General features: G+C 36.0%; 1 protein-coding gene across 1 annotated transcript; it reads right to left on the minus strand.

The window, feature by feature from the left end:
- Positions 1 to 85: 85 nt before the first annotated feature.
- LOC125242741 (membrane alanyl aminopeptidase-like) lies at positions 86 to 27,982 on the minus strand. The gene is made up of 5 exons (XM_048151663.1): positions 27,778 to 27,982; positions 2,597 to 2,764; positions 1,826 to 1,966; positions 864 to 948; positions 86 to 360 (listed from the first exon to the last, which is right to left on the minus strand). Exons 1-5 carry the CDS (start codon positions 27,942 to 27,944, stop codon positions 241 to 243), a joined length of 681 nt encoding a protein of 226 aa, XP_048007620.1. The 5' UTR covers positions 27,945 to 27,982; the 3' UTR covers positions 86 to 240.

A 27,982-nucleotide genomic window follows, 5' to 3' on the forward strand; every position in this document is an offset into this window, starting at 1 on the left:
ACGTTGCTGATAAAGCATTGTTTTCATGGTCAGGTAGTTAGGCGTCAATTAAACTCATATTATATTTACAATAAATATTTACAAATTATTTAAACAGTTCTTTATTCATACTCATAACATTGATAACAATAGTTTCAAAATCTATTAGATAAATAGTCTATGCGATAACAGCCAATAGAGCCATAGCACCAAGCATAAAGACAGAAGTGACGACCCTTGTAGCATCGTCTCTGATGGCACCTAGAATGTTGTCGACGTTGTCGGTTCCCACGCCATGTTGTTTCTTGCTGATGTGATGGCGGATAAGGCGGTGTTGTATTGGAGAGTCCCGACTTGGGTGGACCGTAGCCATTCTTCATACTGAAATGAGAATGAGAATCAGTCGTATCCAAATTTAGAATGCGTAGTGAATAAAAATTTGAATTTTGATCTTTATTCTTTATCTATCATAGTGACAAACATTTTTTTTTATTATTACAAATGGGCTTACTCTTGGCCACATACTATCCAAAGGCAAGGACGTGGCCTACGATGGAGTGAGCTCACCCAGAAGATGCCTGTTCCCCTTGATTTGAAGATTGCCGGAATATGAGCTCGGAAATATTGCTGCCGGCAAGAAATCCTACTCCTTGGCAGTGCGCATAAAAAAGAAGAAGCAAAGCGCTATATATGACCAGTTGGGCTATTATGCTTCATATTTTATCACTTATCCACGTGGATACGACATATGTCACTCTCACACTGACATACTTTCCAGAAGGTGACGAGTGCTTTATCCACATTGATAAGTGATAAAATTGGAAGCAAATTAGGCATGTTATAAAACTTTTAACATTATTTGAATTATGAACTACAGACTGTACCTCAACTAGCTCAGGTTCTTCTAGATAGGAAGCCAAGTTGGAGAGGCAAGTGTGTACGGGGTTTGGTGGGGCATCTTCAACGTACCTGTAAAATAGCACATAATTTATGTAACTAAGTATTTTAGGTCAAAAATCACAACAATGGACAAGAAAAATTTGGTAATTATTAAAACTACAGTCAGTTCATCTTTACTTGTCCTATCATGTAAACAAACGAAACGTCAAATATGATCAAAGACAATTACTAGTGATTGGAAATGTCGATAAAATGATGTATTAACGATAATTTGTAAATAAACGCTGCTAACGTCATATCAGAGGATTTTCAATTTTACGTCACACAATATTTATGTAAAAACTAAATTTTGTTAGGTTTCGTCACATTTGCAACAATCCTATGGAAAAGGCTAGTACAGTATTCATTTTATAGTACCTAACATTAACATTAATACAACAAAAAATATACTGATAGTAAAATATTTATTGTAAAGAGGTAGGAAATAAAACGTAAAGAAGTCGGTAAAAAATCTGATAAATTATTGTAATTAATATCAACGCACTTTTTCAAAGCTATACAAACTCAAACGTTCATATCGATCGTTCATAACGATAAGTTGTCATCCCAACATTATGACTCATAGACAATTTAGACTTCGTAATGTCAGGAGTTTTTGATGTCATCCGTTCGTAATTACAATTATTGATGAAAATCTTTTTAGAAATGATATTTTTCAGTGGTTTTTTGATTGATTTCAATACTTTGTGATTTTATTTAAGTGTATCATAACATTTTTAGTGATGGTTAATGTGCAATTCCAGAGAAAATTGAGATAATGTTTTCCAGCAGTGTGTGTGTACATGATTGGACAACTTAGGTTGAACTGAGTGTAGCATAATGTATCTTGACTGGTTTGTACTTCACCCGTATTCCAGATAGATCAAACGAGAATGAGGCTACTTACGCGACCCTCATAGCATCGATGTTGTTCTTCACAAACTGTAGAACTGTGGGCGCGTTCTCCTTGTTGCCTAGAAGAGCGTAGTTGAAGGAATTCGCCTTGTCATGAGACCTCACTTCATTAGTCAGCGTCAGCTCCAAGTATCTGTATTCAGTTTTTATTTATAAATTATTTGTTTTCCATTTGTTAAACGTATTTTGTGTCGTTTTTCCTGGATTTACAAATAAAGTCTCCTAGATATTATGGGTATTTATTATTTTCATATGGAAACTGGTACATTATCTGTATGAGATAATATATAAGACCACATGTTAATTAAAACAATAAATTGATAATATTCAGCCGACAGGCAAAATCACTATCTACTGGCATTAGTTGGTATAGACTCCGTAAAGTTCGTATCATTCTCATATGCTTTGGTTCATATTGACATATGCTATAAGGGCATTTTCAGAAATTGGGAAATTAGCGTTAATTGTTAACAAAAATGACCTCATTGTCAGTTTTGTAACGATAATTAAGCATGAAATTTCAATAAAAATATTGTTTTTGTGTTAATTATATAAATTTTAAGCTATAATCTACATTCAGATTGTGAAAAAAGTAATTTTTTAGACAGATTATATGCTTAATTATTGTCGTCACAAAACTGACAGCGAGTAGATAATTTTTTTTTGTTAACAACTTACGCTAATAGGGGGCCCAATTAGAAAATGCTCCTATAATGGTTGGATTTTTCAGTATCCCTTACACTAGTAACTTTAAAATCATTACCTAGTTAGTAATGCTGGATTCTTAGCAGCACCCATAGCCCTCAGCATCTCAAGCTGGTCATGGGCAAGATTCGACGAGCGCAAACGAGAGAGGATGAAGTTAACGTCCTGTTCGTCTCCCTCTCGCACACCAACCACGTACACGTTACGACGAATTCCTCCGTGCACCCTGAATGTACATAACATAGGCAGCTATTAATATAAAGGGTAATCATTTATGGAAAGAAAAAACAGGATTAACAATGTTATTTGCAATTAATATAATTATCGGATTTATACAGCGACATACTGATATCAAATTATGTTTCTTAGGTCATCATCAGCCTCCTTGCGTTATCTTGGCATTTGCCACGGCTCATGGGGTGTCATTTTCAGCTTTTTTATGAATCAGAAAAAATGTACGAGAATTATACTAAGCTGTCCGATACTTAAAATAAAAATAACTACGCGTATTTACAAGAAAACAATGATTTATATGTCACCGCTAGGAAGCATACTTTCTGGCGGGCGCTATCTATTTCACTGTGTAACAGTCCAGTTTTCAACTTTCTTGTAAATCAGAAAATATGTACGAGAATTGTTCTAAATTAAACGACAATCTTAGAAAATGTTCATCACATATTTACAAGAAATTTCACCACGCCAACTGGTACGGTGAGCTACATAAGGTAGGTAAATATACCTGTATTCAATTTTGACCTGCATTCTTCCCAAGTAATAAGTTTCGATATGTATAGATATTTATAGACGAGACTGTAAAGGCCCATTTGAGTCTTCGAAAACAGATAGCATAATTGCGTTTTATCCACAAGAGTGTAAAGTAATTTCATACAAATTTTAACTTGACGAAGATAATTATATATATAACCATTATGAAATAGGTCAATGGTGCCCCTGACATGCGTAGAAATAATTACAAGTTTGTTCTAATAAATTGTTATAGGTTACTGCTATGTTACTATGCAACAAAAACACACGCACGGTAGTGCGCAGGCCAAGTTCCAGAAACAGGCGGCGCACATGCCGTGCACTATTTACACGAACCGTTTCGACCCACTTTTGACCCCCTGTAGCTCAGTTCCTATTCCATTCTCAAGACTCGCCAGCGCTACTACACACAGTTCTTCATTCCAGAATACTTCTAAATTTGAACTTGGCAGGTTATAGTTATTTTTTATACAAGGGGGCAAAGTTGTATTTTAACGCCGAGTGTGGAATTGAAAAACGAGCAAGTGAAAGGATTCTATAGTTGAACCACGAGCGAAGCGAGTGGTTCGAGAGTAGAATCCTGAACTTGCGAGTTTTTTAACACACGAGAAGTAAAATACATTTGCACCCGAGTGTAACACAAAACTTTTCCCCTCACTATAGCGAGGAAACTACAAAGCAAAAATTGTGTTTATCACTGCTTCCTACTAGTTCCACAGGTGGTAAATCATCTTTATTACTATATTCACCTACTTTTATCAATTTTAAAGCAGTTAATTTGACTTTATTCAAGATCAAATTACTTTACCCACTAGTGGATAAAATGCGTTTTTACCCGCTGGTATTAAAGGACAAAACACGTGTTTCCGAGCTAGTGAGGGGAAAATTTAATTATTTGTATAAATAGATTCATTTAATCTTATAAATAATTACGTACAGCATGAAAACCTGCCAAGGTCAAATTTAGAAGTATTCTGAAACGGAGAACTGTGTGTGGTGGCGACTCTTGGGAATTTCATACATTCAGAACGCGCAAATGCATTGTCACTTCATAGTTCATCCGCCATTAAATTTCACAAACGTCATTTCGGTCACTTAAAAACCGGCCAAGAGCGTGTCGGGCCACGCTCAGTGTAGGGTTCCGTAGTTTTTCGTATTTTTCTCAAAAACTACTGAACCTATCAAGTTCAAAACAATTTTCCTAGAAAGTCTTTATAAAGTTCTACTTTTGTGATTTTTTTCATATTTTTTAAACATATGGTTCAAAAGTTAGAGGGGGGGGACGCACTTTTTTTTCCTTTAGGAGCTTTATTTCCGAAGATATTAATATTATCAAAAAACGATCTTAGTAAACCCTTATTCATTTTTAAATACCTATCCAACAATATATCACACGTTGGGGTTGAAATGAAAAAAAAAAATCAGCCCCCACTTTACATGTAGGGGGGGGGGGTACCCTAATAAAACATTTTTTTCCATTTTTTATTTTTGAACTTTGTTGGCGTGATTGATATACATATTGGTACCAAATTTCAGCTTTCTAGTGCTTACGCTTACTGAGATTATCCGCGGACGGACGGACGGACGGACGGACGGACAGACAGACATGGCGAAACTATAAGGGTTCCTAGTTGGCTACGGAACCCTAAAAAAGATAATTAATAAATAATAAGAAATAAAAACAAACGAGCCACCTTTCCAAGATTGTTATAAAGTATTGTATCAGGAAAACTTTACATACCCAATTAGCCGATATGAACTTGGCCCCCTTTTTAACAGGTATGTTTTTGGTGGGTAGCACGCCGCCCTGTGAGTTTTACCGCTTACATAAGCGACTTATGTAAAACTTTCAAATGTGTGATGTTTTGTATATGCAGCTTACGGTAAGTTTTAACTTGGTACTTTCGTAAGCTGAAAACTTTTAAGTGAGATGAGTACGAGTTTGCTTACGGAAGCGACTCACAGTTTATCGAAATAAATTGATAAGATTTTAACTTACGAATTAGTACTTAATACGTAATTGGTTTTTTTTTGCAACTTTGGTTCCTGTGATAACATGTTAATTTGTAGGCCGCTATACACATGGGCCCAACGGTTGGGCTAACCCTTGGACCAGCCTCGTGCGTGTAGAGGGCTACTTATGTTGGCAATTGGCGCCAGCGCTGGCCGGCCAACCGCCTGGTGTCGGTTTTTTGTCCACACATCAAAGGATCTTGGCGCATGTGGTCAACTGTGTCCACACGTTGGCGCCTCATTCTGTTTGGCGTCATGCGTCAGAGAGGACAGTAGTAAAAGATTTACGAAAATAATAAGTTAATCTATGCCAATAACAGTGTTAATATTAGGAAATAAAATACCGTTGCAAATGTTTAATGTATTGCCTAAAAGAAGATAGATGTGCTTATCAGAATATCCAAAAAATTGTTAATATTTAGATGATTTAATTTTATAACGAGGTTACTATTTATTAATAAAATTTTGCTGCCAATGTAAATTACCTACAATTACCTAGCCATTTCTATTCTTCGTCCATTTTTTATGAAGAGCCAATGCCAACTGATTGGTACACCAATGTGTAAACAACGACTCTTATCTTGGCCAGGGGGCTGGTCCAAGAGCTGGCTCAACCGTTGGGCCCATGTGTATAGCGGCCATATAACAATTATGATATTTAAGACTGCTACTCAATTCGAACTGAGAACGGCGGCGCTAAGTTTTGTGATTTTCTACTTACTGAAAGTTTTACTAATTTAACCATTTAAGTACATTGAACTTACGAAAACAGAAAGTTTTGAGAGTTTTTAGGGTTCCGTAGTCAACTAACTAGGAACCCTTATAGTTTCGCCATGTCTGTCCGTCCGTCCGCGGATAATCTCAGTGATCGTTAGCACTAGAAAGCTGAAATTTGGTACCAATATGTATACCTATGAATCCCGCCGCCAAAGAGGTAACTTAAAAAGTGGAAAAAATGTTTTGTTAGGGTACCCCCCTACAAAACATGTTGCGTAAAGTGGGGACAGATTTTTTTTTTCATTCCAACCTGTTGTGGTACATACATACATACATACAATCACGCCTGTATCCCATAAAGGGGTAGGCAGAACACATGAAACTACTAAAGCTTCAGTGCCACTCTTGGCAAATAAGGGGTTGAAAGAAAACGAAACTGTGACATTGCAGTGACAGGTTGCCAGCCTCTCGCCTACGCCACAATTTAACCCCTATCCCATAGTCGCCTTCTACGACACCCACGGGAAGAAAGGGGGTGGTGAAATTCTTAACCCGTCACCACACAGGTAACCTGTTGTGGTATATTGTTGGATAGGTGTTTCAAAATGAATAGGGGTTTACTAAAATATTTTTTTGATAAAATTAATATTTTCGGAAATAATCGCTCCTAAAGGAAAAAAAAGTGCGTCCCCCCCCCCTCTTACTTTTGAACCATAACTTTAAAAAATATGAAAAAAACACAAAAGTAGAACTTTGTAAAGACTTTCTAGGAAAATTGTTTTGAACTTGATAGGTTCAGTAGTTTTTGAGAAAAATACGGAAAACTACGGAACCCTACACTGAGCGTGGCCCGACACGCTCTTGTTCCTTTTTGGGGTACGGAACCCTAAAAAGATAATACATTTTAGACAAGCAATTTCACCAGCTGAGAAACTTATGGTAACACTTCCATTTTTAGCAACAGGTATGTGAATTAAGTTTGCAATTAATAAAGTATGTACTTAACTTTATTTTTTTATTTATTTAAAATGGTGGTATTTGTAATATTAAACTCATTTCTCTCTATTTGCAGGTGATTCCTATCAATCGTTAATGTACAGTCAACCAATTTGAATCCTAGGCCACTGTAGAACCCTTTCACAATAAAAGTCAAACTGACTGCTATAGCAAATAAAGCACGGTGTCAATACGACAGGGTTCTAGAGTGGCCTATGTATGATTCTTTGGTTTACTGTACTTGTTCAGAATATCAGCCTCTATGATTTCATTGTTTGTACATGGCATTGAGACAATACATCAAGGTAAAAAAACAATTTTTATCATTAACGTACGTACATTTTAATTTACAAAAAGATAATCAAAAACTAGAAATTATTTTTTAATTTGTGAAATTGGAGTGTCCGTAATAACATCCAACAAATTCAGTCGATATTGTTGGGAACTATTTATATTTTCCGGTTGGAGCTGGAACTGTTCATTATCTTGTGTAATTATATAGTAATTACTATTTGCAGAGGAAGTATTTCCGTTGGAAATATTAAGTGCTGGTGAATTTGGTGGAGCCATGCCATCTTCCTCGTCTTGTATATCTATGATTGCCCTTTGAATTATGCGGCGTAGCTTTTTATTTCCCTCTGTACTTAACATTCTAAGCTCGGACGCCACGTAGTCTGCAAATATTTGGTCGTAATCATTTGGCTGGTTTATGATTTCGGCACACTTAGAAATTAAAGATGTATCTTCCTTTCTCTTTTTTGATGGTTGGTGGGACACGTTTTCATTTTGTTGCAATGATGAGCTGGTATGAGGTGCACCCGACAGTTTATCAGCCCGTGGCTGCAGACTTATATCTTGGTTCTCGTTTTGGGGTGGATCAGTCTGAAAAAAATATTGAAAACACATTGTACTATTTACAGGTACCCAAAACACCAGAAGAATGGCTTAAAATAGCAAAATAATATGAAACATTTGGCAATTTCCACACTGTATCGGGTCAAGATGGAAAAGATGTCATAATCAAAGCTCCTGAGCGATAAGAGATGAGTTAAGAGAATAATTGTTTTATGTCAACAGGTGAAGTTACGTATAGTTAGTGAAATCTATTCGAATAGATGAAGTCCAGATTAAAACACTTACCAAAGTATTAACTGCATTTCTTTCATACTCCTTCCCTTGCAGCAAGAACGAAAGGGCGTTAAAATACCGCCAACTAGAAATGTACTCTTCATTAGTACCGCTTCCACTTTTCTTTTTCTTTACTTCTTGGCTAAATTGTGCTTTTAAGTTGTGTAACTTTCTTACGATTTCGTCAGGAGTAGTACTAAATTGTTCACTTAGTTCCATGTGCAGTAAGTAAGCTTTCACGCGGTGTTTATAGTCTTCATGTGTTTGATCCCAAAGTATGGGTCGTGCTTTAAACGCCATAATTAAAGACTCGACCTCCTGTTGGGACCAAATTTTGCTTTGTTTGGCTTTGGCCATTGTTTCCGCGAGAGAAATGAGTGGTGACGAATACTTAGTTATGTGTGCAAATTATTTTTTAAATATGACGGTCAAGCCAGTCATGTCCCTAAAAAAGGCGGCAAACTGTATTTAACAAAAAAAAAATATTTATTAAAACTAGCGTCAACTAGGCTCGCCGAGTCGAATCTCATTAATTTGCCTTCTGCGTTCCTTATAAAACTGCGTCCATTAGTGACGCATCGAATCGAATTCACTGTTCATAATAAATGTATGGATTCGATTCGACGCGGATCGACTTGACAGTTTTTTTTTAAACGGCGACTCATGTAGGTAAGGCTTTGCAATGCGCGGGAAATTTCGCGCGCTTTTTAGCTGCCCAATGGCTACCAGAGTTTTGTTTACGGAGGTTGATACATTTAAAGGACCATGGGCAGAAATGTCCCCACCCACCAACAGAAATGAAACATGTCTCATTTAATAGATCTTAGCAACCTGATGATTTTTTACTATGACGAGGGTCGCCATATGTATGCGGAGTTCGTGTTTTGTTTTTACATATTTTTTGCTCATTTCATTGAAAGTTTTTGTTTTTAGGGTTCCGTAGTCAACTAGGAACCCTTATAGTTTCGCCATGTCTGTCTGTCCGTCCGTCCGTCCGTCCGTCCGTCCGTCCGTCCGCGGATAATCTCAGTAACCGTTAGCACTAGAAAGCTGAAATTTGGTACCAATATGTATATCAATCACGCCGACAAAGTGCAAAAATAAAAAATGGAAAAAAATGTTTTATTAGGGTACCCCCCCTACATGTAAAGTGGGGGCTGATATTTTTTTTCATTCCAACCCCAATGTGTGATATATTGTTGGATAGGTATTTAAAAATGAATAAGGGTTTACTAAGAACGTTTTTTGATAATATTATTATTTTCGGAAATAATCGCTCCTAAAGGAAAAAAAAGTGCGTCCCCCCCCTCTAACTTTTGAACCATATGGTTAAAAAATATGAAAAAAATCACAAAAGTAGAACTTTATAAAGACTTTCTAGGAAAATTGTTTTGAACTTGATAGGTTCAGTAGTTTTTGAGAAAAATACGGAAAACTACGGAACCCTACACTGAGCGTGGCCCGACACGCTCTTGGCCGGTTTTTTATTATTATATACTAGTTGATTGATAAACAAGCATGCGGGGCTGCGTGATGGTAAACAGTCACCGCAGCCTATAGACGGATGTAACAACTCATTCTGTCCTAAATATATATTTGTGAAGTATTATTGTTAGTAACATAATATTTTTTCAACCTTCTCTTTGTAACTTTCAATGAGATGAGCAAAAAATATGTAAAAACAAAACATGGTCTTCCAAGAAAACCCCATACATAGGGCGATTCTCGTCATACTAAAAAATCATCAGTTTGCCAAGATCTATTAAATGAGACATGTTTCATTTCTGTTGGTGGGTGGGGACAGTGCCCATACAAATTTGCCCATGGTCCAAAATGATACGGTTCAATGTACAGAGTGGGGCCTGTAACAAAGGTGAAGAATTGAACTGTAGGCTATTCTCCTTATACTGATCAACATTTGTTCAGTGACTTTTAAAAATTATGAAGTCTTTAAATTTTTAATTTTTCATACAAAATAAATATTAGCTTCAATGTACGCCATTATTGTTGTCATTGACGTTGTCTGTCACACTTTAGACTTAACAGAATTCGCAATACATTACCTCTTAGAAAAAACTTTCAAGGGTGATAAAAATCAAAATACAAGTTATTTTTAAAAGTCGCCGAACAAATGTTGATCAGTATAAGGAGAATAGCCTAGAGTTCAATTCTTCGCCTTTGTTACAGGCCCCACTCTGTATACAGCCTGGCAAAAAAGAGTAGAATATAATAGGGGCGCCACCGTCTACGAAAACCGTTTTGCATGTGGCAACTATTGTGACACTTTTCTATGAGAACAGATAAGTGTTATTATGATAAAAATAATTAGTGGCATTTCTACTCTTTTTTGCCAAGCGGTAGCTGTTGTCACTGGCTTTTGGCCAGTGACAACAGCTACCGCTTGGCAAAAAAGTGAGTGAGTGAAATTCAAAGTTTCAATGGGGTGATTTAAATTTGCCGCTCTTTTCTAGTGGCAGAAATGGGTTGACGACAGACTTTGATTACGCCGTGGCTTGCGTGGGCGACGGTCGCGCGATGGTCGCGCGACGGCGATGCGACGCATACGAAATCAAACCTTATCGATATGGAAGTATGAGACGCGACGGCGACGGTCGCGCGACGGTCGTGCGACCGTCGCCCACGCAAGACACGGCGTTAGTGTAAAGGTCGCTGTGCACATTGGCCCGAGGTACTGGACCAGCATCTTGGGCCAAGATAAGGAATCCCAAGTGTCGCTGTTTTACACAATCGAGTGAATCGATCATTTTGCATTGGCTCTAGATAAAAGATGACGTGGAATAGTAAAAGTTAGGTAATTCTCATTGGCAATAAAATTGAAAAAAACTCGTAGTAAAATCGAACCACCTGAAATATTAACAACAATTTTATAAACATTCTGATATGCACGTGAATCTTTTTAAGGCATAATTAAACATTTTGTTTTGAAATCAACACTGTCATTCGCATAGATAAAAATATTTTTCAGTACAGATGGTCGTTTTTTTACGCACTAGTTCGAGAAGTGGTTCATTACAGGTCGAAACTTCGGAGGCTCATCTGTACTGAAAAACGTCGTACGATACACGTACCAAAAGGAAATTCGTAACTCGTGTCGATTTAAAACACTCCCTTCGGTCGTGTTTTAATTTATCGCCACTCGTTTCGAACTTCCTTTTTTACGCACTTGTATCGTAATGTACTATTTCATGAATCTTCACGACTGTCTTCTCTGACGAACAAGGCACCAACGTGTGAACACTCTTGGCCATGTGCGCCAAGATTCTTTGATGTGTGGCCAAAAAAGCGACACCAGCACTTGGTTGGCCAACCAGCGTTGGCGCCAACTGCCAGTATACGGCAAAATAGCCCACGTTGGCCCAAGGAGCTGGGCCAATGTGTACCGCGGCCTTAACAAAAATAGTACAACCTGGAAAATAGACTATAAATTAAAAATGGGTATAGTGTCGCCCCTTTTTCTCATAATAAACTGATTTCCTGGACAACATTACCATGTTGCTACTTTTAGCATTTTACTCTTTTTTGCCCAGGTATGTGTAATTCTGATTTAAAATACCGTCTAAATTATTTTTGATATCACTATGCATAACAACTCTCCAATCCACCAAATTTCTATACAATCACAAGAACAAGTAAGGCAAAAAAAACTCCTGCCTTAGTTACTAATTCGTATGGCCGCCTTTACACCTGTGAGTTTTACAGCTTACGTAAGCGACTTATGCAAAACTTTCAAATTTAAATGCTTTTTGTTAGCAGCTTACGGTAAGTTTTGACTACTTTCGTAAGCTGAAAGACATTTGACATGTAACACTGGTGTTATTAATATATTGTTGTATTGTACTAAAGCTTTCAAATATAAATGGGTACCCACATAGCAGGGCATTAACTCGTTAATCCGTTAATCGTTAATTAACGAAGTTAATATTTCGATTAACGGATCAACTTTTAAGTTATCTTTAAAAAATGTTAACGGACTCGTTAACTTCCGTTAAATTTCTCCGAGTCCGTTAATCGTTAATCCAACACGGCACGCGCCAGTTGCGCCGCGAAAAACACCTTCTGAACGCTATTTATAAAAGCCCGAAGTACGGCAAATCCCACTAAGATTTGCCGATAAATCCTAGGTTTTACCGATTCCGATCGCTAAAAGCCCGAAATATTACTTAAATAAATTTTGTTCACGTCGCTTCGCTTTCACCAACGTTGATTCGGTGAATCCTAGGTTTTACCATGGCCATGGTACTGGTCTACTGGTGTCAGAGCAGCAAATTAGAACCCAATTTACGACCACATTAACATCCGTAGCAGAACTCCCCTTGCCTCTACACCGCCCCGATAATTACCACCATCATCGCGCTTCCGCCTACTGTGCTCATGCAGCTCTCCTGACACAGCTCTCGGCAGTAGCTCAGGTAGCCTTCCATATGCAGCCAAGAATTCTCTCTAGATACGCAGGTGCAGCTGTGTATGATGTTCGGGTAGCTTTGGCAACCCCAACGGTACTGGAAGTGACCAACTTTAACTTACGTTAATTTTGTTGAAATGTATCGCTTTGACGATTAACGAAGTTAACTTTTTTAGTAACGGATTAACGATTATCGCGGTTAACTTTTTAACTATTTGATTAACGGTGCCCAGCTATGGGTACTCACGGGTTTGCTTACGGAACGTTACGGAAGTTACTATCACAGCGTATCGAAATAAATCGATAAGTTTCGGACTCACGAGTTAGTAACAAGGGCGGTTGATTTTTTTTTTCAACTTTGGTTGTTCTTGTGAAACATGTTAAATGTTAATTTATTATAATTATGATATTTATGATTGCTACTCAATCAGAAGTGAGTTCATGTACCCAAAAATATATTTACAGTACATAGCTATTATGCTACTTTCTCGCACTAGTGTGCAAATTAGTACTTTATGTGCCTATGTGAAAACTTCAAATGGCTTATACACCGTAAAACGTCGTACGATTCACGTGCGAAGAGGCAATTCATAACTCGTGTCGATTGAAAATAGTCCCTAAAGTAAAATCCATAATCCTACGTACCAAATTGACAAGTAAGGCTTCCCACAGACAGTCTTAAAAATTCATAATCTTAAAAAAAAATTGTATGCAATTGACACTGACAGATCTGTCAGTGTCTTGTCAGTGTCAGTTTGAACTGTCAGATTGCATACAAGTTTTTTTTAAGATTATGAATTTTTAAGACTGTCTGTGGGAAGCCTAAGTGTGAACAAATGTTGCCAGAGTTTGGCCAGTGTCGTTCTTATCGATATTAAAGTTATTATTACATCGTAGATTTAAGGTGCACCCAGACGGGACAATCAAATTGGCAATGTGATTGGCTAATCAATATACCAACTTTTTTTGTGATTTCGACAGATCAATAGGTCTATAGACCCCTAATTAGAGATATTTTTTTTTTATTTCAAAGCAGCAATAATATTATATCGATACCTCTGGGTTCAATTGGCGTAAAGGACATTTTGGCGAAAATGAGTTATATATACAGTTTTGTTCAGAATTTCAAGCGCTATCGATCTGTGTAGTTAAAATTTCGATATCTCTTAAAAAGTTGCCTTTACGACCAAGATTTTCTACTATGGACTTGCAAAAATAGCTTTTCTGAAGGGGCGTAAATATCAAGTCATTAATTATAAATTATTATTTGTGTCGTAAAGGAAATCTACAAATAAAAATATAGTCGTAAGTCACCTTGATATATATTATTGCCCTTTAAGCCCTTACTTTTTAAGGATCACTTTCTATAGTAGTGTGGTAAAGTTGGGCGTAAAGGACAAGTTTTTTATTCTTCGTCCTTTACGACCAGCACTAAAAATATTTTATCCGCAACTGTAATCGATATCATTGGGTTCAATTGTCGTAAAGGACATATAATGCAGGTTTCCAAGAGAAAGATAAACCCACTTTTTTGTTTTTTTGGCCTATATTTGTGACGTGTATAAGAAAAATATGCAGATTATGAGTATCTTTAACCTAGTGTAACAACCGTAGTGATAAACTAAACGATTTAGAAGATAGATGGTTGTAAAGGACACGTCAAAAGATATTAACGTCCTTTACACCCATGATTTGATAGGGTCGTAAATGACGGTCTTAGATGATTTTTATACAAAACCGGGGCGTAATTGTAACAGAAATGGTACTACAAAATGTTGTGCTAAGTTTACAATTAAAAACTGGAAAAATGTGTCAAAACGTACTTAATATGGCATAGAATAGACATTAGTTTAATGTAGTGTATTATTTATCTAAGCTATCTTAGAAACAAAAAAGAACAAGACTATTTTATATCCAGTTTTGTAATAAAGAAACAATATTTGCTTAAAAACGATCTACTAATACTTTGGCAACAAGCTCAAAGTTATTTTTTAGTATTCGCCGCTGTTGAATAGTCAGTAGGTTACGCATTCAGCCTTTAATTCTAGCGGGGAAACGCTTTCGTAGTATTATTATACTGCGACGAGATGTAGGTAATTTAAAAAAAACACTATGGTAATCAGGGTACGTACCCACAACGTATGCACAAACGCTCACGATAATATCTATTTCGTAGCTATATATTTTTTTCGTAGCTATAGCTATAGCTTTATCGCTCTTGCGTATTGCACCAGACTGCATTTTTGTCGGCGTCTGGCGTCGACGATTGCCATTCAGCTACGCCGCCAGTAAACTTTAACAGTAGACTATACTAACATTTAGTGCGACAATAACAGGTGCGTTTCGCTAGCGAATGAGCGTTAGCGTTTGGTGACTTGGCTATGTACCCACAGGTACTTAAAGCATTGACTATAATATTTCTAGGATTGAACTCATAATTAAGATTATTCTTACTTAACAGGTTAAAGACTAAATAACAATCTTCTGTTTTAAAATTATCAAAAATATGCATCAACATAGTAGGTAGTCTTGACTACAGTTACTATTATTTATTAGTTGGTCACAGTTTGTATACGCGTCTTAACTTGCGTTTATAAATTGGTACTTAACTCTTAGTTATTCTTAGAACTTCTTTCTACTTTATACTTAAAATTATTGTCGTATTAATATAGTCTACTGTTCACAGTTGCTGATTAAAGTTTACGTGATTACCATTAGTGTTTTTATATTTACTTAAACTACGAAAGCGTTTCCCTGCTAGAATTAAATACTGAATGCGTAACTTATTGAGAGTTGAGACAGCGGCGAGTACTAAAATAATAACTTTCCAAAATACTAGATAGTTTTTAAGCAAATGTTGTTTCTTTATTGCAAAACTGGATATAAAATAGTCTTGTTCTTTGTCTCTGCTAAATATTTAGATAAATATACACTGTAACACTATTGTGGCTATTCTATGCCATATTAACTACGTTTTGATACATTTTTCAAGTTTCTCAATTGTAAACTAAGCTAAAAACAGTTGCCATTTGTACCATTCCGGTTACATTTACGCCCCGAATTTGTATAAAAATCATCTAAGACCGTCATTTACGACCCTATCAACTCTAATTGTTCAAAAAAATCGTGGGTGTAAAGGACGTCCATAGCATTTTGACGTGTCCTTTACAACCATCTAACTTCTAAACCGTTTAGTTTATCACTACGGTTGCTACACTAGGTGAAGGATACTAAAAATCTACATATTTTTCTATATACGTCACAAATATAGGTTAAAAAACAAAAAAGATATAAACATTTTTCTAAAAAAAAAGTTGTTTTTTGCTTCTCCTGAAAACCTGCATTTTGTCCTTTACGCCAATTGAACCCAAAGGTATATGAAAATTATATAGATATTTGTGATATTATACTTGCCATAGCGTGACGGATACTGATCCCCATAGATATGTGATAAAATTGAAAACATAATAGACCGGCTGAGAATGAATAATATTTTATAATAAAAACTAGAGTCTGGCTAATGAAAGTTGAACCCAGTATTTTTTTTAAACAGCAACTCTGGATGTCATATCATCGATTATCATCTGTCAGTGTGACTGTCACTTTAACGAATTTCGGTAAAAGTTAACAGCTAAATCTATAAATAATAATGAATAACACCATAAACATTAGTAAAGTGCTGTAAATAAATTAGAAATAATAAAAAAGAAACCATGTTATCAATGTGTTGTGCCAGCTCCAATTTTTTTAAATTGCCACGTTTTTTCGGGATCAACTTTCATTAGCCAGACTAGTAAAATTATCGTCGGACATGGTATTTTATTTTTTACCTACAGGATCGGGAACCTTTTTATGTTTTAAAACTAGTGGGTAAAAACGCATAGTATCCAATTATCCATCCACTACCTCGAAAATAGAACAATCCAAAATGTGTACCTCTTATTTGAAACTAATAATATACTTATTCTTGATTTAAACTTGTCTGTTATATCGATACCTCTGGGTTCAATTGGCGTAAAGGACATTTTGGCGAAAATGAGTTATATATACAGTTTTGTTCAGAATTTCAAGCGCTATCGATCAATGTGTAGTTAAAATTTCGATATCTCTTAAAAAGTTGCCTTTACGACCAAGATTTTCTACTATGGACTTGCAAAAATAGCTTTTCTGAAGGGGCGTAAATATCAAGTCATTAATTATAAATTATTATTTGTGTCGTAAAGGAAATCTACAAATAAAAATATAGTCGTAAGTCACCTTGATATAATTATATTGTTGCCCTTTAAGCCCTTACTTTTTAAGGATCACTTTCTATAGTAGTGTGGTAAAGTTGGGCGTAAAGGACAAGTTTTTTTGTTCTTCGTCCTTTACGACCAGCACTAAAAATATTTTATCCGCAACTGTAATCGATATCTTTGAGTTCAATTGTCGTAAAGGACATATAATGCAGGTTTCCAAGAGAAAGATAAACCCACTTTTTTTGTTTTTTTTGACCTATATTTGTGACGTGTATAAGAAAAACATGCAGATTACGAATATCTTTAACCTAGTGTAGCAACCGTAGTGATAAACTAAATGATTTAGAAGATAGATGGTTGTAAAGGACACGTCAAAATGCTATAACGTCTTTTACACCCATGATTTGATAGGGTCGTAAATGACAGTCTTAGATGATTTTTATACAAAGTCGGGGCGTAATTGTAACAGAAATGGTACTACAAAATGTTGTGCTAAGTTTACAATTAAAAACTGGAAAAATGTATCAAAACGTACTTAATATGGCATAGAATAGCTACATTAGTTTAATGCAGTTTATTATTTATCAAATCTATCTTAGCAACAAAAAAGAACAAGACTATTTTATATCCAGTTTTGTAATAAAGAAACAATATTTGCTTAAAAACTATCTAATACTTTGGCAACAAATTCAAAGTTATTTTTTTAGTATTCGCCGCTGTCTGAATAGTCAGTAGGTTACGCATTCAGCCTTTAATTCTAGCAGGGAAACGCTTTCGTAGTATTATTATACTGCGGCGAGATGTAGGTAATAAAAAAAACACTATGGTAATCAGGGTACGTACCCAAATGCACAAACGCTCACGATAATATCTATTTCGTAGCTATATATCTTTATCGCTCTTGCGTATTGCACTAGACTGCATTTTTATCGGCGTCTGGCGTCGACGATTGCCATTCAGCTACGCCGGCAGTATACTTTAACAGTAGACTATACTAACATTTAGTGCGACAATAACAGGTGCGTTTCGCTAGCGAATGAGCGTTAGCGTTTGGTGACTTGGCTATGTACCCAGGTACTTAAAGCATTGACTATAATATTTCTAGGATTGAACTCATAATTAAGATTATTCTTATTTAACAGGTTTTAGACTAAATAACAATCTTCTGTTTTAAAATTATCAAAAATATGAATCAGCATAGTAGGTAGTCTTGACTACAGTTACTATTATTTATTAGTTGGTCACAGTTTGTATACGCGTCCTAACTTGCGTTTATAAATAGGTACTTAACTCTTTAGTTATTCTTAGAACTTTTTTCTACTTTAGACTTAAAATCACTGTCGTATTAATATAGTCTACTGTTCACAGTTGCTGATTAAAGTTTACGTGATTACCATTAGTGTTTTTATATTTACTTAAACTACGAAAGCGTTTCCCTGCTAGAATTAAATACTGAATGCGTAACTTATTGAGACAGCGGCGAGTACTAAAATAATAACTTTCCAAAATATTAGATAGTTTTTAAGCAAATGTTGTTTCTTTATTGCAAAACTGGATATAAAATAGTCTTGTTCTTTGTCTTTGCTAAATATTTAGATAAATATACACTGTAACACTATTGTGGCTATTCTATGCCATATTAACTACGTTTTGATACATTTTTCAAGTTTCTCAATTGTAAACTAAGCTAAAAACAGTTGCCATTTGTACCATTCCGGTTACATTTACGCCCCGAATTTGTATAAAAATCATCTAAGACCGTCATTTACGACCCTATCAACTCTAATTGCTCAAAAAATCGTGGGTGTAAAGGACGTTCATAGCATTTTGACGTGTCCTTTACAACCATCTAACTTCTAAACCGTTTAAATTATCACTACGGTTGCTACACTAGGTTAAGGATACTAAAAATCTACATATTTTTCTATATACGTCACAAATATAGGTCAAAAAACAAAAAAGATATAAACATTTTTCTAAAAAAAAAGTTGTTTTTTGCTTCTCCTGAAAACCTGCATTTTGTCCTTTACGCCATTTGAACCCAAAGGTATCGATATGTATGTACTTTAAAATTTGTCGATATCTTGTTATCGACACATACCTAGTTACCTACCCTTCACTATTTTTATTTTGCTGTTCCTGGTAACACTTTACCTGTCAGTCGTTTGTCAATTTAGTCCGTATGATTGTGGATTTTACTTTACGGTCATATTTAAATTTATCGCTATACTCGTTGCGAATGTCCTCGTTTCCGCACATGTATTAAGTCTTGAATTGACAACATTTCAAAATTTTCAATGTCCCTAAATCGAAAACCATTTCGAGATATACGCTTGTAGATCACATAAATATATTTTTTAATTTTTTTTCCGTATTTTTAGTATATAAAATCTTAAAAATAGTTTTAAGGGGAAGTGACGTCAAATAGCTGATTTAGAGCTGCCACTATAACAAAAAAAATCTTCCAGTTTGGATGTTACTTGAGTTTGACAGTGACACTTATTACAGTTCGTAGCAAAGATATTAAAAATTTGATGTCTTAGTCTATGGTTCGTAGTCATTCACTATTGGTTGACAGTGACATTTGACAGTCGGACATACCGGTCTGTTTGAGCTGACTGTTAAAACTTTTTTTTTAGAAATGATTTTGTCGTTTTCTTAGGTGTATGAAACAACACATGTGACGTCACGAAGCTATGTCTTGACGTTTGTAACTTACGCTCTTTCTGCTCAAAGTAGTAATAAGCAGGGATTTTCTCATTAAAATAGCAGTTTTTGGAAAAATAAAAAAATACGTGTATCTTTTAGTATTAAGTTCTTTCAAACCAAACAATAAAAAGTAGTACTCAAAAATATGAAATGTTGTCAATTATTAATTTATTTCCATTTATTTCTCCTACCGCCTACGACCCTGGGCTCCACCATATTGAATTCTCGTCCACCCTCTGCAGAACTGTCAGCTAGGGGACGTTCCGAACTATACTAACAGTACTATATAATAAACGGTATTTTATTTACATTAAATAAATGTCATATCACAATGAATATGTCTCACAATGAACATGGCCAAAACCAAGTTGATGACCAACAGGGGGAAAGATACGGTCACGGTTGATGGACAGGATATCCAATATGTCGACGAATACATCTATTTGGGCCAGATAGCATCCTTCGAAAACAGGCAGTGCAAAGAAATCGATCGACGCATCGAGAACGCCTGGAAGAGCTTCTGGTCCATGAAGACGCTAATGAAGGGCAACCTTCCACTGACACTAAAGCGCAAACTCGTCGACATGTGTATCCTGCCTATCCTAACATACGGCGCCCAAACTTGATCATTGACGGAAGCCCAAAAGTCCCGACTCAAGATTTGCCAGCGAGCAATGGAGCGCAGCATACTCGGAGTCCGCAGAACCGATCGGGTTAGGAACACCGAACTGCGCTCCAAAACTGGTATTGTAGATGTGGGTGTTAAGTCTGCAAGGCTCAAGTGGGATTGGGCAGGACATGTCTGCCGAATGCATCCAGATCGGTGGGCCAAATTGGCTACCGACTGGACACCACAGATTAGCCGGGGCAGAGGTAGGCCAAAGAAAAGATGGCGGGATGACCTCGACGCATTTTGCGGCGACTGGCCGGAGCAGGCGGCAAATCGGGATGAGTGGCGGAAGAAAGGGGAGGCCTTTGCCCTGCAGTGGGACACAATTATAGGCTAGAAAAAAAAAATGTCATATACAAAGAAAAAGTGACCAAGGCCTCCAGTGTTCCGCTGGTTCGATTCCAGCTCGGAACACTGTAGGCCTTGGCCATTTTTTCTTTGTATATGACATTTATTTAATGTTTATAACATAATAGTAGTGTTACTACGTCAGAAACTGGTCGTAATTTATAACCTCCCGCTTGTATGTTGAGATCCCGCCCAGCGGGTTCTCCGGCATCTGAGCAAAGTTCACGAGTGCCCAACAGGCGGGTTCTCGATTTCGAAAGTGTTAAAGAGCTGTTAATGATCGAAATTCAAATTAGTTGACAATTTCCATTTGGCCCCTGTACACACATGGCCAACGGTTCCACCAACCCCCTTGGCCAAGCGTGTAGAGGGCTACTTGGCCGTAAGTTGGCAGTTGGCGCTTGCGCTTGCCGGCCAACCGATTGGTGTCGGTTTTTTGTCCACACATCAAAGGATCTTGGCGCCAATGGCCAACTGCGTTTACACGTTGGCGCTTCATTCAGTTGGTCGTCAGCCGTCAGAGAGGACGGTAGTGAAATATTTACGAAAATAATAAGTTTATCTATGTCAATAATAGTGTAGATTTTAGGAAATAAAATAACCTTGCAAATGTTTAATGTATTTCCTAAAAAAGATAAATGTTCTTATCATAATATTCAAAAAATTGTTAATATTTCAAATAATTTAATTTTACTACGGGGTTATTATTTTTTAATCAAATTTTTCTGTCAACGTCTATGATCTAGAATTTCCTAGACTTTTCCATTCCACGTCCATCTTTCATGAAGAGCCAATGCCAAGTGATTGGGTCGCCAATGTGTAAACAGCGGCTCTTATCTTGGCCAAGGGGTTTCACAAAGGGTTGGTGGAACCGTTGGCCATATGTGTACAGCGGCCAATTGAAAAAAGAGGTTGTAATGCATCGGTCCGAATTGCGGATACTAGTTTTTTCATCTTTTAGTAGATATAGTTGAATATAAAAAATATTTATTTTGCCTGACACTCTGAGTATTTTTATGCTCGTTATTTTAATTTTATAATATAATATTTGGAATATAGTGCTTATAATTATTAAATATAAAACACTTTTTTAAATATGTTTTGATACAAAATCATACTTCATTGATTTGGAACAATGCGTTTTATTGGACCTACATCCGACACTATCGGCAGCGTTTATCGGATGTAGGATATCGGTCCGACATCCGGTATCGGATCGGATAATGTGAAAACTGCCTTAAATGTCATTCCCATATCAGCCGCTATTTCCAAAAATTAAAAACTTTCAGTTTTCGTAAGTTCAATGTAAAATGGGGTAGTAAAACTTCCAGTAAGTTGAAAATCTCAAAACTTCCGTAAGCAAAACTTACGATAAGTTTTTCATAAGTGTAACCATAAATGGAACCATAAGTTGCTTACGAAAGATTTACGTAAGCAACTTACAGGTGTAAAGGCGGCCTTAGTCCAAAAGTTATCCATTTATTCTGATAAGCTGTGAGTCGCTTCCGAAAGCAAACTCGTACCCATTTACACTTGAAAATTTTGAGCTTACGAAAGTAGTTAAAACTTACCGTAAGCTGCTTACAAAAACCATTGACATTTGAAAGTTTTGCATAAGTCGCTTACGTAAGCGGTAAAATTTATGAAATTGACCCCTGATAACTTATTATCTAAGAGAATTCAGTGATTAATATAATAATGAAACGTGGGAAACGTTTATCTGTTAGTTTAGAAGAACAAAAAAGTGCATTCGAACCGTTTAAACATCTTTTTATAAATGAAAATATATCTAACTCGGAAAGTCAGACTTATAAGAATGTTTCTAAAGCCCTTCAACTTCGCATGTCACCAAAGGCTTTGTATTTGTCAGTTAAACGAAATTACAATTACTTTTTTGGAGAAAACGTGAGCTGTAGTGAAGCTATAGAATGTGACAATGGAGTTCAGGATGATTCTTTCTCAACGAGCAGTAGCTGTTCGACTGTGAGTACTGCAGATTCGATAAGTGCACAGCCTGAAACATGTGTGTTTGAAATAGACTTAGAAGAATGGGATTTATTAAAACCAGTGGAATATATGCGGAAAAGACATGATCCATTGAAGTGTTCTTTAAGACATTATAAAAGAAAAAGCTTGCCAGTACGTAAGTGGACCAATATAATTAGCGAATTAATTTGGAATCACACCTCAAATAAATGTGTCTGGGTTTTCAAAGATAATTTGCCTATCGATAATTACACAGTGAAAATTAATGGATCTTGTAAAGTTTGTGGTGCAACTATAAAAATAAATACGGAAAAATTTGAATCAACGATACGTTTTTATTGCAATATGTTGGGCGTTGACCATAAACAAAATCATGGTAAAATAAAAAACAGATTGACATCAGCACACAAGAAAGAAATTGCTAGGAAACTGGAAAATGAGTATCCTGTAGTACTAAGAAATAAACTATTAGATAAACATATGAAAGATACGGACAATCAAGAACCACCGTTTATTCCGAAACTAAAGTCTTTACAAAATATAAGAAGCCAAAACCTGTCACAAAACTATTTTCACAAAATAGTTACAATTTCATTATGGATAATGACGTTTACTGAACCATTTAAAACTATTATAAGAAAATTTTCAATGTTCCCATTTTTTGTTTATTACTGGACAGAGTTGCAACTAAATGTTTTCAAAAAGATAGCTTCACGATTATATACAGTTCTGAGTATTGACGCCACTGGCTCCATATTTAAAAATATTTTACCCCCAGTGGACCCACAACTCAATTGTAAGCCTAAACATTTGTTTTTATACCTTATACTTATGAAAACTGAAAATGGCTCTATACCAGTATGTCAAATGATATCTGAATCACATACATTAGATACTATTTACGATTGGCTTGCAACTTGGAAAAAACTCATAAAAAAAAAATTGATGAAGTTGTTTGCGATGACTCCGCTGCATTGATTGGTGCAACCATTAATGCTTTCACGCGATTTGATTCAACTCAAGCCTATTTAAAGCATTGTTTTTCGATATTAGAAAGTGACATTAAAGAAAAGTATCTACCTGAATGTTTTATACGTCTAGATACGTCCCACTATGTGAAGATCTTATATGGATTAAATTGCTTCAAATTCGTTGATATTAGAGTGAAGTCTTTTTACGTAAAATATCTTCTGTTATTAAAGTCATGTACTGATTACGAAGTGGCGAAACAGATAATTGTGAATTTAGTGACTGTCGCCCTAAATAAATTTGACAGATTATACCAAAATTTTGAAAAAAGCAGATGTGAAAAGGCTAAAGATGAATTGAAAGAAAGAAGTAAGCATGAGAAGGAAATCGAAACATTAACGGATGTTGATGATCAAACAGAAGATGAGAAGAAGAGTGTCGATAATTTTGACTTTGAAGATTTCAGTATTATATCATGGTTTGATGAGGTTGTCACATCGGAAAAACTTATCTGCGATTTGGTTGATGACACTGAATATGATAATATGCATTATTTGCCTTCTTTTGTTGATTCACTAAGAAAAATCGTTGCTAAAATCCCCCTTTGGACAAACGTTATGGTACCATACTTTAAATCTCCGTATACGACGGCTACCAGTAGTAATGTTGAATCGTACTTCAAAAATATCAAACAGCTTTTACTGAATAACAGAAAAGGGCTATCAAGAGTAGACGATTTTATACAACGGCACGTTGAGTATTTATCAGGTGAATTAAAAGCTGCAAATTGCACGGATGCAACAGTTCAGATAAAGTCGTGTAGCAAAAGTAAAAAAAATGAGCCTATGATTAAGGAAGAATTTTCATCGGACTCGATATTTTCAAAATCACCTTCTTTAATAGAGAACTGGAGAAATAAAGCTTGCGCAAAAGAGAAAATGTTATGTTTAAAAGATAAAACAAAACCCAGAAACAGAGCTACTCAAATTGACTTATTACCAAATGGAAATATATCACATTCAGGATTAGATAACGTAATTGTGAAAAATACTTGTGCGTTTGATTCTATCGTACAATCTTTTGTAGTAGCAGGTTTGATCAGTCAATTTTTTTTCGACTTCATTTTATCGAAACAATCAGAGTTCTTTCAATTAGTTTGTTATATGATTAGAAAAGACTACGATGTTAACATCCTGAGATTGCGCACTGATATTGTTTCACAGCACTATCAGTCTTCACAAAACGGAAACCTAACGTTGATTAACTGCATATGCAATGTTACTTATATTCTGGAAAAAATTCTTTTTGGAGAGATATATAGCATATGCACGACAAAAAGTTGCGATGTTTGTGACAAACTATTTCCACGGAGATACTCAGCTATACTTCCATTGAATTTATTAATTTTGTCAGAAAAAGGATTAACAGCTTTAGAAGAGTCTGCTTCATCTATGATAATTGATCAAATCTCACCTTGCCAAAATAATGTGTGCAAAGGCAATGTTACAATAAAAGCTAAAACATCAGACTATACCATTTTTTTTGAAGTAGATGAAACATTGCTCATAAAAGATATACCAAGCCGAATAACTTTGCAAAACAAACAATACAAATTAATATCCGTAATCGAATATATACCTGGTGGAGATGGACATTACCGGGCACATTGCGAATGTAACAGTAAATGGCTGTTGTTTGATGACATGGCCAAAAAAACATCACGTTCTCCAAACACAACAATTACATGTCACCTTTTAATGTATATAATTGATCAAACGCGCTAATAAATCCTGTACCGTAAATTTGTATTTTTTTTTTACCATAACATTAAATAGATATTAATTATTAGATATACTCTGTCAAACAAGTCTGTCAGTAAATAAGAACAAAGAAAACTATAAGACCAGGTATCCTTTTCTCTAGCACCCTGAAGAAAAGGATGCATAATTATAGTTTTCTTTGTTCTTATTTACTGACTTGTTTGACAGAGTATAAATATTCTAGTGTAAGGACATCACTAGTCGACGTCCCCATCCCTGCGCATCGCTTCCAAAATGGCGTCAGACTGAATCGTAGCGCCGTCGTATCGATTGTCATTGATCTTGTGATTTACTTTTGTTCTTTAGGATTCCGTTCAATAAACTGTATGATTAAGTGGTGACCTGCGGGTATCATGGTCGCGCGATAGACGATAAAATATGAGGCCGTCCCTATCGCACTATTAGTAAGTGCGATAGGGACGGCCAGATGTTTTTATCATTTATCGCGCGACCATAATTGCCTGCCTGGTGCTGTACTAGTATGTATAATAGTTATTTGTTTTACAAGGAAGTAAAGTTTTTGTTTAACCGCACGTGCCAAATATTGATACCGAGCAAGCGAAAGATTGCAAAAAGTGGAATCTTGAGCGCTGTGACGGTTTCGAGGAACAAAAAACAAACTGTAAAATATCAAACTAAGGCCGGCTTTACACCTGTGAGTTTTACCGCTTACGTAGGCGACTTAATGCAACACATTCAAATGTAAATGGTTTTTATAAGCAGCTTACGGTAAGTTTTAACTACTTTCGTAAGCTGAAAACTTTCAAGTGTATACGAGTTTGCTTACAGAAGCGACTCACAGCTTATCGAAATAAATTGATAAGTTTTGGCCTTACGAACAAGGCGGTCGTTTTTTTTTCATTTCAACTTTGTTTGCTTGGAACAATGTAGATTTTTAGTAAGTTGAAAACCACAAAACTTCCGTAAGCAAAACTTACGATAAGTTTTTCATAGGTGTAAATGGAACCATCAGTCGCTTACCAAAGATTTACGTAAGTAACTTACATGTGTAAAGGCGGCCTAAATGAAATCCATAAATTTATTCATAATTTATGATTCAAAATCATCATTTATACACAGGTAAATTCTATCAGCCAGCAGACATCAAGTTAAAATTTGTATGAAATTACTTTGCACTCTTGTGGATAAAACGCAATTTTGCTATCTGTTTTCGAAGACTCAAATGGGCCTTTACAGTCTCGTTTATAAATATCTATACATATCGAAACTTATTACTTGGGAAGATTGCAGGTCAAAATTGAATACAGGTATATTTACCTACCTTATGTAGCTCACCGTACCAGTTGGCGTGGTGAAATTTCTTGTAAATATGTGATGAACATTTTCTAAGATTGTCGTTTAATTTAGAACAATTCTCGTACATATTTTCTGATTTACAAGAAAGTTGAAAACTGGACTGTTACACAGTGAAATAGATAGCGCCCGCCAGAAAGTATGCTTCCTAGCGGTGACATATAAATCATTGTTTTCTTGTAAATACGCGTAGTTATTTTTATTTTAAGTATCGGACAGCTTAGTATAATTCTCGTACATTTTTTCTGATTCATAAAAAAGCTGAAAACTGGACTGTTACACAGTGAAATAGATAGCGCCCGCCAGAAAGTTTGCTTCCTAGCGGTGACATATAAATCATTGTTTTCTTGTAAATACGCGTAGTTATTTTTATTTTAAGTATCGGACAGCTTAGTATAATTCTCGTACATTTTTTCTGATTCATAAAAAAGCTGAAAACTGGACTGTTACACAGTGAAATAGATAGCGCCCGCCAGAAAGTTTGCTTCCTAGCGGTGACATATAAATCATTGTTTTCTTGTAAATACGCGTAGTTATTTTTATTTTAAGTATCGGACAGCTTAGTACAATTCTCGTACATTTTTTCTGATTCATAAAAAAGCTGATAACTGGACTGTTACATAGTGAAATAGATAGCGCCCGCCAGAAAGTATGCTCTCTGGCGGTGACATATTGATCATTGTTTTCTTGTAAATGCGTGTAGTACTTTTTTTTTTAATTAGCGTACAATTTAGTACAATTTTCGTACATTTTTTTGATGTAGCTTTGGATTCCATACGGTACCATGTCACCGCTAGAAAGTATGACACCTCATGGGAGCCTGGGGTCCGCTTTGACAACTAATCTCAAGATTTGGCGTAGGCACTAGTTTTTACGAAAGCGACTGCCATCTGACCTTCCAACCCGAAGGGTAACTAGGCCTTATTGGAATTAGTCCAGTTTCTTCACGATGTTTTCCTTCACCGAAAAGCGACTGGCAAATATCAAATGACGTTTCGCACATAAGTTCAGAAAAACTCTTTGGTACGAGCCGGGTTCGACCCTGTGACCTCCGGATCGAAAGTCACACGCTCTTACCGCTAGGCCACCAGCGCAAGTAGACCAAAACCGGAACAAAATGATTAATAAAGTTCTAGAACTCACCATACATTATGGTCCTTAAACCTCAGGAATTGGTTCCTCGACTCAGTCACACATTGCTCGTGTCCGAGCAAGCAAGCAAAGTGCAGGGCGGCTTGGCGGTTCATGATGTCTGTTGGTGTGTCTGTACTAAGTACGTTGAAGCCAACGTGCTCGAGCAGGTGAGACATTGTGTCGAGGATAAACGCCTGTGGAGTGAAGACGATAG

The sequence above is a fragment of the Leguminivora glycinivorella genome, chromosome 3 (assembly GCF_023078275.1).
Source record: "Leguminivora glycinivorella isolate SPB_JAAS2020 chromosome 3, LegGlyc_1.1, whole genome shotgun sequence".
In the NCBI taxonomy this organism is placed as follows: Eukaryota; Metazoa; Arthropoda; class Insecta; order Lepidoptera; family Tortricidae; genus Leguminivora; species Leguminivora glycinivorella.